The sequence below is a fragment of the Buteo buteo genome, chromosome 11, assembly GCF_964188355.1.
Source record: "Buteo buteo chromosome 11, bButBut1.hap1.1, whole genome shotgun sequence".
NCBI lineage: Eukaryota > Metazoa > Chordata > Aves > Accipitriformes > Accipitridae > Buteo > Buteo buteo.
In genome coordinates this window covers 39,331,981-39,343,058 of record NC_134181.1, presented here as the reverse complement: position 1 = coordinate 39,343,058, position 11,078 = coordinate 39,331,981, and the positions used below count along the sequence as shown (strand labels likewise).

At 45.3% G+C, this 11,078-nt stretch overlaps 1 protein-coding gene across 1 annotated transcript in view; it reads left to right on the top strand.

The window, feature by feature from the left end:
* The first annotated feature begins 350 nt into the window (after positions 1 to 350).
* Positions 351 to 11,078, top strand: part of BCR (BCR activator of RhoGEF and GTPase) — a 107,524-nt gene continuing 96,796 nt past the window's right edge. Inside the window, exon 1 of the mRNA XM_075041668.1 lies at positions 351 to 2,507. Coding sequence (XP_074897769.1) covers positions 992 to 2,507 — 1,516 coding nt within the window. The 5' untranslated portion in view covers positions 351 to 991. The remainder of the gene's footprint in view (positions 2,508 to 11,078) is intronic.

The following is an 11,078-nucleotide window of genomic DNA, read 5'->3' as shown; positions in this document are numbered from 1 at the left end:
GCCTACCTACGGCGATGCCCAGGCCTGCGGCCGCCAGGGCGAGCAGACGTGAACGGACACGAGTCTGTAACTCTCTGCCTTTGTCTCACCGGAGCGCGCCGTGGGGAAGGGCGCAGGGCCGGGCTCCCCCCCTCCCCAAGCCCCGCGGAGTCCCGCGGGCACGGCCTCCCGCCGCCGGCCCGGGCTGCCCCTTTAAGAGGCCCCAGCGCCGTGTCAATCGCTGCGCCTGGCTCCTTCCCTCTCCTCCCCTTCCGCAGCGCTGCGATTCGGGCCGCCGCCGGAGCCGGGCCGCGCGATGGGCAGCCGCGGGCAGCCGCTGCCGCGCCGAGGGGGCTCCCGCGGGGCCGCCGGGCGCTCGGGTACCGAGGGGTAGCGGCAGAGCTCGCCGCGGGACGCGCCGCCGCCTCGCCGCTGCGCGCCGAGGCTCGGGAGAGCGTGTGCGCCCGGAGGACAGCACAATAGCCGGGAGGAGGAGACAGGGAAAGGGGCAGGGGGAAAGGAGGAGAGAGAAAGAGAAAGCACAACACGGGGGCTGGCGAGGGGAGGACGGAGCGGAGGACTCCCGAGCGTGGCTGCGCTGAGGGCCGTGCCCAGGACGGCGGCGGCAGCGGCAGGAGGTGGGTGGGGGGCGATATTTACCTTCCCTCCCCCGCCCCGAGCCTGCTCCTTTGTCCACCCACTTTGAAGTGCTCTGGGATCGCCGGGGTGGGAGCGTTGTTGTTCGCTAGCAAAAGATCAGTCATGCCGGGGAGAGAGTAGCGAGTGCACGGGGTGCTGGGGCCGGCAAAAGCTGAAGGAGACGGGGAGGAGAGACTGCTCCGAGGATTGCCGTTTGCCTCCCAGCTTCCCTGCATGGACCGCGAAAGAGACGCATTGAGTTGACCCTGCCGGAGCTGTTTCTGCTTCTACTGTGAGATCCGGTTGGTTTATTCCCTCCACCTCTCTCTCTCCAGCCTCCTTTCTGTATTCTCCACTTACTCCTGTATGCAAAATGGTGGACCCTGTGGGGTTTGTGGAGGCTTGGAAAGCACAATTTGCAGACTCTGAGCCTCCTAAAATGGAGCTGAAATCTGTGGGAGACATTGAACAGGAGCTGGAGATGTGCAAAGCATCTATCCGGAGACTGGAGATGGAGGTCAACAAGGAGAGGTTCCGCATGATTTACCTGCAGACTCTTCTGGCAAAGGAGAAAAAAAGCTATGATAGACAGAGGTGGGGTTTTAAACGTGTTTCTCAGTTGCCTGAAGGGGGTGCAGAGCAGCACATCCAAGACCTGCATCATCACCAGTCTGCTGACCAAGACGAATATGAAAAAGGCAAGTCACACCACGGGGAGGAAAAGTTCAAACCCAGGATACCCTCTCTGCGGAAGCTGTCTACCCAGAGTGACGGGTCAGACCTGTCGCCTTTGGACAGCCCCCATCATGGAGAGGGAGAGCAGGACAGGTGTAAGTACTATGGTGAAGAAAAACTGAAGAGAGTTGTAGAAGATACAGAGAATCGCTGTGATACAGATGGCTCTCCTTCAAAACACAGATCGGCTTCCACTCGCAGGCTAGTGGGATCTGCTGAGAAAGAGGGGTCATTTGAACCTATTTCTAAGGAGAGAGGGAACAGCACCAGTGTGGCAGCCTTAAGGTCCAATTTTGAGAGGATTAAAAAGGTTAACTCACATTCTTCTGGAGATAATAAGGATGTTGTTGAAAAGCCCTTTTATGTGAACATGGAGTATCATCATGAGAAGGGTCTAGTAAAGGTCAACGATAAAGATGTTTCCGATAAAATAAGCTCCCTTGGTAGCCAAGCCATGCAAATGGAACGCAAAAAGTCTTTGCACTCTCTCCCTTCTAACATGGTACCCAGCTTCAGCGAGTTCCAGAGGCCTGCTTACAGGGGAAGGTCCTCGGAGAGCAGCTTTGGCTATGATGGAGAATTTGAGGATGCTGAACTGAACCCCAGGTTTCTCAAAGATAACCTGATTAATGCCAATGGCAGCAACCGCTCACCTTGGCAGCCCATGGACTTTCAACCCTATCAAAGTATCTATGTTGGTGGAATGATGGGGGAAGGAGAAGGGAAAGGACCTATTCTGCGAAATCAGGGCACAACTGACCAGGAAAAACATCTCACGTGGCCCAGGAGATCCTATTCCCCCAGGAGTTTTGAAGATATTGGAGGAGGATATACTCCCGATTGTAGCTCTAATGAGAACCTTACCTCCAGTGAGGAAGACTTCTCCTCAGGGCAGTCCAGCCATGTTTCCCCCAGCCCCACCACTTACCGCATGTATCGGGATAAAAGCCGTTCTCCCTCCCAGAACTCTCAGCAGTCCTTTGACAGCAGCAGTCCACCAACCCCCCAGTCTCAAAAACGGCACAGGCAGCAGCAGGTCATTGTGTCTGAGGCTACTATTGTGGGTGTACGAAAAACAGGACAAATCTGGCCAAGTGATGGAGATTTGCCTTCTGGGAGATGTCACCAGGACAGCTGCTTCCATGGGGATACAGGTGTGTACCAGCTCTTTGTTTAGTCTTTTAAATGTATGGAGCGGGAAATAGCATTGTGGAAATGAATGGGAGAGGTTTTCTAGGTGATCCTGGGTGAATCATTCTAAGGGGGCAACTGTTTAATGTGAGAAGCCTGTGTTTATTTTGTAGTTGTCCTGTTTTAGGAAGGTCCTGCAGAAGCATACATCAGACTGCATTTTAGGAATACAGATTGGATTTGCAGAAGGGTTGATTCAGGCGTCTCTTGAGAGGATCTGTAGAGTCCCATGTTAATCAATTTTTAAAGTTTCAATGTGAACGCTGAGGTGAAAAGGGGCTAGAACTGTTCAGTATTCACCACCTGATCATTCCCTCCCTCGTATTCTTGCACTGAGGAGTAGTTAAACTCTACCTCAGAGGTAGTAGTGTGCCAACATGCTACAACCTGAGGGTTTTGCTGGAACTTTACCAATAATGATGCTGCTCCCACAATCTTGTTTTTTCCTGTCTGTATTAATTGGAGTGCTAGTTTCTCGTTCTGTCTCGTGTCATCCTTCAGTTAGAGCTGATTGGAGGTGATGATTGTGCAACTCTGTTCTTGAAGCTTTCTGCTATCACTAAGTGAAAGAAGAACTTGGAATATCAGGAAGCCCTGAGGGAGAGCTGTTAGTATAATTTCAGCAGAGTCAAAATTTTTGTTTGGGGAAGAATGGGTGATGTTTGAACCCGTTCTTATGTAAGCCATTCGGGCATGCAGGTGTGTCTGTGGAATTGCAGTGGATTTATAGTTGGTGGAAGAGGCAAACAGTGAACCATGTTGATTCAGATAGATTTATTGAATGTATGTGGACATCTGAATCTATTTAGCAAGGCAAGGCACATAATGTAAATAGCATCTTGTGCTAACACCAGTAGTCTCCTATGCAGAAAATGAAAAACAATCAAATCTAGGAATGAAAAAAGCCCAGTATGATTGTTTTGATAGACTTCTGTCATCTTGTGGGTTTTATTTGTTTCTTTGAATCTGTCATTTTAATAAGGGGTTAACATGTTATTTGTCAATGTGACTGAATTCCTGAAGTAGTAGATGAATTGTGAGGCCTATCAGAGATGTCACTTTCTCAGATTGTGTGAGTTTGGTGTATTAGTTCTCGGAAGAGTAACTTTCCTGGAAGGACGTACCTGGTTTTCCTTTCCCTGCCGACTGTTCTTTGCCAGCAATACTTTTGGGAGTAACAATGGAGGGAGAACTTTTCCCTGCCCACCGCCCACCCCCCACCCCCCCAATCATCCTTACATCCCGTTGTGTTACTGGAAGGCTGTACAGTTATAATAGATGTTCACTATACATGAAACCTCAGCGCCCTGTCCTCACAGTGACTTCTTCCTTATCAGATTGTATATACATACTTGTTTTCTATCTGGGACTACTGCATTCTTGTTCTGTTTTATGCATATGTTTGTATCTTATGGGTAGTACTTGCAATGCAGGGGAGAGGCTGGATCTTGTGCTGGTTTAAACGGAGCTGCAGCCATCTGTCTCTGCTCTTGTTTACTGATGCTCTTTAGATGACTGGGAAGCCTCCTGGCAGTTGCAATTTTTGCAGAAGGAAACAAAGGGGCAAAAATAACAAAGGTTGATAAAGCTTGAGGATAAATTCAGCTTTCAGAAAGGCAATAGATAATTTTTATTTTAAATAATTAACTGGGATGCAGTGATAAAACAAAAAAATGGGCTGCTGAAAAGTTGGAACAGTTACAATTCCTCGTTGCGCTGCAAAGCTTTGTCTCTTGTTCCTAAGGATGACCACACAATTGCAGGCAAGGACAGAATGTAACTGATCCACCTTCTGCTTTCCTCAGCATAGGGGGTAACATGGCAAGCTTAGCAGGAAACTTCACCAGATGGCTAATCATTACTGTCTTGCACATTAGCTGGTGGCAACTTTTTACTTAACCAAAAAGGCTTGTGCCTTCAGGAGGACTGTGTTTCTGATTAGTTCCTACTGAGCATCATTTTATATGAATTTTCTTTCTTTCCTGATTAGGAAGAATTTTGATCTGAAACCAACTGGCAGAACCTCTTTTTCATAAAACAAACAAAAGGCATGAGAGATCACTGTGTGATTAGCTGGCTGGCCACCATTCCCAACTATCATGCTCTGATGCAGACTGTTCTCCATCACCACGTGATATGAAAGCAGTTCACAGATCCAGACAGCTTTTCCTGCACCTGTGGTTCAGTCAGCGCTTCTGTCAGGCTTCCCTGAAGTTTTCCTTGAACAAAGAGTGCAAGTTTGACTCACAGCAGGTTCTGCCCAGCCTTAATGTTAATTAGCATCAAGTGGGGTTTGTTCAATAGTATTTGGCTTCTTTGTGCATTCAGATTTTTGTATGCTTGCTGACTTTGCTTTTCATTACTCTGGCCGTAATAATGTTGAATGTGGACAGGTGCAATGGGAACTTTCTGTCTGGATCTGCCGCCCCAGTGCACCTTGAGCTTGGCCACCGGACTTGTGCTGTTTTGTCCAAATTCTTTCCTGAGTTTACAGCCGAGTGATAATTTCCCACTTCTCTATTACAAAAAAGGACTAGAAGGAGGTCACCTAACTCTCAAGTGAGTGGGATCAAAGCGAAAATTTGAATCTGGGTTCTTGGAGATGGGTTATCAAAAACCTTAAATCAGACCAAGCTGGTAGGCTTGCAGTTTTTTCCAAGGAGCAGAATGAGAGCTTCAGGGTTGAGATTTGGTAATAACTGTACTTTCTATTAAATGTACTTAATGGAGCCCAGGCAAAGATATTTATGTTAGGATTAATTATGTATCACTAATTTCCTGTAGTGGGAATAGAAAAAAAAATCATGTCTTAATTCTGTGCTAAGCTTGAATATTTTTACTATGATTGTGGAGGAAGAACAACATTTTTTAAATTCTGTCTAATGTTAAATGTTAGTTGCAGAGACAGACACAAGAGAAGCCACTCGTGCATTTCTGCTTATAATCAAGAGGAGAATTGCATAGTGCCATTATGCAGCGACGAGGCCTTGCAATGGCCTCAGTTGGTCAGTTTTTTAACTAGTAACAGTTTGTTAATTGAGGAGCACACTAGAATTGTTGCTTGGCTTTATAGCTTGCTTCATAAAATCAGTGCATGGACTCTCATAGCTCTGTGTGTGAAATGATTTTATCTATCTGCATAACAACATGGAAACTCTTATCTGGAGTCCACACAGATAATATTTACCTGCAAAGCTGCTTCCTTAAAGGTGCCCCAGTAGTGACTTCTGTTCACTTCAGAGAGCTTGATAGTGCTCTCCAGAGAGTTCTGCCAGGCTTTCTCTCTAGAAAGCCAACAGCTATAGTGCTCGTTATAAGGTCAGTTTGGGGATATGTGTAATTTAATTCCATTGGGAGTAAAGTTTAACTTACTTTAGCCTCTACTAAGTGTGAGAGTGCTGTCCCTTTTTTTCAAAAATAATGTCCCTTTCTGAAGAGCATGGAGCGTTCCCTATATTTTTAGTGAGTTTGATGTAGACAGAGGAAAGAGTGCTGGACTTTATCTATGCATGTGAACTGCAAGACTCAAAATTCCATCAGCTGAGCAGGATGCCATTTTAAAGTGCATACTTACTTAGAGCTGTAGATTCTTCAGTTTTTGTATGCCTTAAATGCCTGACCAGATAGGCAAGCATCTGAATTTCCTGCTTTTAAGGTAATCCTTGACACTACTTAATTTTAAAGCCCCAAGAAAGCATGAAGTATGTCGTCATGGAAGGACATTGTTCTGTACCAGTTACTGCAAGGGTCTGTTCCTGAGTTGCGCGTTCTGAGATCTTGGACAAATTTCTTAATTCTGCACTTCTTCTACCCACTATTGTATTCTGTGGATTTTACAAGATGTAGTTTGAAAAGTGCTTTGCAATGTTTTAGTGGTACAGACGACTCAGGAAGGGACATGCCAGTCCTGTTGCTGCTGTTTAGAAACACAACTTTCCTTTGAGCAGCTGAGGCAGACTTCAGTCCACTGTGTAGTGATACTTCCTTCTGAGGATCTGAAATGTAAGAACTTTCATAATGTGCAGCTTGCTTGTTAATTTTAAAGGCTGCTGGCCACAGGTCCTGCTGTCAGTCCGTGACTTATATTGGGTCAAGAATGAGGTTTAACTTTTCTCTGACACTTGCTAAACATGTTTTAATCCTTTGCTGTGGTGATCAGTGGATTTCCTAGGAGCAGTGATGACAAGATGCTGTTTAAATGCCACCGCCACCCCCCTGCCTTGCTTTCCAGCGATTTAGTGGCTTTTGAGATTACCAAGCTGCTTGTGCTACCACTCCCCTTTTCTTAGTCTGGGGGAGTGCAGAGCTCCCTCTCTCTGCCAGATTTTTCTTTCTCTCCAGCTGGGTTTAGTGGAATCTATGGAGCTTCTGCTTTATGTCCCCGGTGACTATAGGGGACTCTGCAGTCCTGTTTGATTTTGTTCCTTCTTCCACAAACAGTTGCTAACCTTTAGCTCAGGCCTACCGTAAGTAATGGCATGCAGATAGATTTTATTTTTGCTTTTCTTAGGTTCACCCTAGATCATGGAGTTTCTCCCACCCAAATGTTCAGGTTCTTCTGCAATCACAAAGCACCTGCCTTTGAAATGAGAGTGTAAACCAACCCAGACAGTAGTTGTCTGATACTGGGAAGCCCTGGAGAGTGCTGATGTCACCTGATCTGTCTGTGTGAAGCTCATTTTCGTGGTCCATGACAGAGATATTGAAGTGGGACTGGCTTTCCTGTGGAGTAAGTAGACAGAGCACTGTGAATTCTGCAAGTAATGGGTTGGGTAGAAAGCTGCTTGTCATCACTGCATAATTACCAACAGTTTAAAAGTGGTCTGTCTGGCAGTAGAGATGAGCCCACTTTGTGCACCTGCCATTGCTGCATGAGGGCCTACCAGGCAGGCAGTGACCTGTGGCTGGGTGGGTGAAATATAATATCAGTGCACACTTAAAAGTTTGGGAGTGTTGTAGGAACTCAAGGTTAGGATCGAGCTGCAACAGAGCCATATGGATATCCATGCAGCACCCATACTGTGATGACCACAGACTAGAATCCTGTTCTGTATGCCAAAACAATTGGACCTAGGTGATTTCAGCATGGTGATTTCACAGGACCAGGGGCTAGAGCCCTAAAGCATTGCAGTGAATGCCACACAACAAGATGATAATGCCTTTCATTTGAGCAGGAAATGTGCAGACAAGTGGAACCACGCTGTTAAGTCTGTGGCTAAGTGAGCTGCTCCTACAGTCCTTACTGACTCTGTTCAAAGTACTAAAAAACCACTGGTTTGTGGGCAAAGCAGTTGAACTGTCAGATGTGTATGAACTCTGCATCCATTCTGCTTCACAGTTGTCAGCCTCTGTCCAAATGACTTCAGAGGAAAAACACAGAGAGGTTGCTGTTTTGTACAAAATTTTGGTCCTGCCCTAAGAAGTGGCAGGGAGAGTTGGAAGCACCTATGCCTGCCCCAGTGCACTACCTCCTCCAAGATGGAGGCTTCTTTCTAGGTGGCTGAAGGAAAAAGAAGAGAAAGGAGTAGAAGAACCTGGTGTCTTGGTACTTTTTTGCACTGGCTTCCTTTTCTGGGTTAGGTGGCTTTTCAGCTGTTTTTCCCTTGCAGAACCAAAGGTGGACAAGGGAGCGAAGAGCTGAGGATGGGTATGAGCATGGTAGAATTGGTTAGGGTTTGGAACTAATGAAGGGACTGGGCTGGTGGAGTGAAACTAATTGCTGTGTGGAGGAATAGGCAAACATGGGGAGAAGATGCCTCTGTCTTTCTCTAGATTGGTATAAGAACTGACCATGGCGTATGAAGTGATTTACTTGTGCATGTAGGTGGTGGACTATGAAGCAGTGAAATACATAGGGGAATGAGGTGCTTTGGTCTCTTTTCACCTCTGGCAAAGCAGTTGCACAAGTGTGTGGTTTTAACCTTGAAGATTTTCACTGTTTAGTGTAAGTATGTATGACCCTATGTACAGACTTCCAGAGCTGCAAAATGGGAACATTTTACTATTGATTCTTGCAGTTACGCTCTCTGAAGCTAACGTTGAGACAAAGAAAGCTAGGAGTTTACTAATTTGTAGAATTAATTGTGCTACCACCTTTCCAAAGTGCTTCCATTTGTCTAATATCTCTGGTTTGGATATTTGGATAAAATGCTAAGTACTGTGTTCAGTCACTTCTTCACAGACAGCTTGCTTTTCACTGCCACCAGGAAGCTTCACTGAGGTCTGAGCAAAGGTAGTAAAATGAGTTGGGTGGAAGGGCGAGTAGGCATCCTGAGGAACAGACTTGGGAGGGGGGGAAATAAAGTTTAATTTGAAAATTTGCTAAACCTTCAAGTGTGGGTTAGGAAATGCTTATTTGAGTACTGTGCAGCACACTATAGCTAATGATACTCTTAAAAGAAGTGTTGGGGGAGGGGGAGGATGATTTGTAATCAAAATTTGGCTTTGCAGGCTATCTGAAAGATGGGCCAGCAAAGGAGACAGGAGCCTGTGAAGATTTGGGCCCCAGTAACAGGCTGGAAACAGGTCTCTATTTTCCTGTTCTAGCACGTTTAGTAGTTTGTTCTCTATTGCCCTCCCTCTCTCCCCAACCTCTTAGGGATAAACAGTTATCGTGCAGAGTCAAGGGGGACCTGTATTTCAGCTTCAAGGAATTTTGGAGGTCAGTCCATAAAGGTTAATGAGGTGAGACTTGGCAAGCTGTTTGAGGAGAATTGCTCCATTCCAATTACCATAGGCAAGCATATTGCTGTTCATGAAAATCAGACTGTTGATTGGAGGGACAGCTTATCTGGAGCTTGCTTTCCCCCAGAGAAACCAAGAGTAGCAGGGTTTTTTTTGACTGTCTCCTCTATGATTTGTTCTGCCCAGTGAGATAAGCACAGAAAGAATAATAAGGACCTGATCCTGTTCTTTCCCTGCTGAAATATCATTGACTTTAGTAATCTCTTGCTGGCACATGTAGGAAAAGAAATGATGTTCTGGTACAGGTTGAATGGCAACTTTGCTGTGCAGATAGAGGGGTAGACTGCAAGTGACAACAGAAATGCTGGTATGGATTAGTTTGGGTGAACTGCATGTGAATGAAGTGCTTCCAAAACAACAATTTGAGTGTCTTAAGTTACAAAGCAGGTTTTGGCCAGCTCACTGATAACAAAGTGGATTGCTTTCCTGATCCTGTCTTTAAATTACATGTGATGTGAAAGTAACCATAAACTGTAAGTAAATCTTTGAATGTTGGTATGTCTTATTGCTGAGGCACTTTTACAAATCTGTAACTTCTCTGAACTTGTTTTGAGTTGTATTGTACGTGTTTTAAACAGTAAAACTGTCTCACGTAGGACCAGGGTGGTATATTTCTGTCACAAAATCTGGTTGCGGTTTGCAAATCTTCCTGTTACTAAAATAACAAAAGCATGTGTCTCTCTTGTCTTATTCCCAACTGCCAAAATGGTATCTCTCAGACCCTTTCTTAACCAGGTTACGGCTGATGTAGTAATCAGATTATTGCAAATGTAATTGGAATCTCTGTTTCAGAGAAAGCTCTGCCAAAACGTGGCAGCTGGAGCTGAGTTAGTTGCTCATAGCTACATGAATACACGAGGAATTCATGTGTGAGAATCCACAATGATTGTCCTGTAGGAAGAGTGAATTAGTAAAGTTCAGTCTGTTGGTTTATACTACTGAATTGTGCCTGTTGGTATTGCAGGCCCTTTGCCTAGTTGTTATTTTCTGTTATTTTGTTATTTGGAGTCATTTCACCAATCCTTCTTGCTTCTGGTTTTTTTGTGTGTTTTGTGGAGGGAGGAATTCTTTTCTAGGGAGAATAAATCCACCACAAACTTCCTTCTTTTAAAAATAACATATAAAAAACCCCCATCCTCTTTCGGAGCTTCTGCACAGGTTAGGTCTCACTGAAGTATCCAAAAGCCCCAAATTACTTGCAGATTAGTCCATGCCAACAGGGTAGTAGCAACTGTAGCAGGCTGCCATGGATCACACAATATTATCTGAAATCTAATAAGACAGTTTTTGTAGTAGTTACTTAATAGTGAGCAACTGGTGTGTTTGGACTCAGCAGCTCCTCTGTGTTTGTGACCTGTCCTTGATGTGTGAAGTGCACTGTGCAGCCTTGGCTCACTATGTTTACTTCTTCTTAAGGACTTCAGAGTATTCTACGTTCAACACTGAAATGTGGCTACTTCTCTGATGGGATATGTGCCAGCTGTTATGTTATCAGAAATTATATACTCCCTTGGCTGCAAAGCGAGGTAAGGAGTGCCCATTTTGAACCCACAATATGGGTGAGGCTGGAGCAGGCTCTAGTTGTTAGGATAGTTTAAAAAAAAAAACAACAAAAATGACCCACACAAAAAGCCACAAAAAACCAACAAAACCCTCAGTTACCTACAGTCATATCTGTGTGTTCTTTTAAAATGGGCCAGCAGCTTCCTAGAATAATCTGTTCTGAAGAAAAATACCTCATTCCCTGGAGCATCAGGCTTCAAACGTGTCTGAGCTGCTAAAAAGTAAAT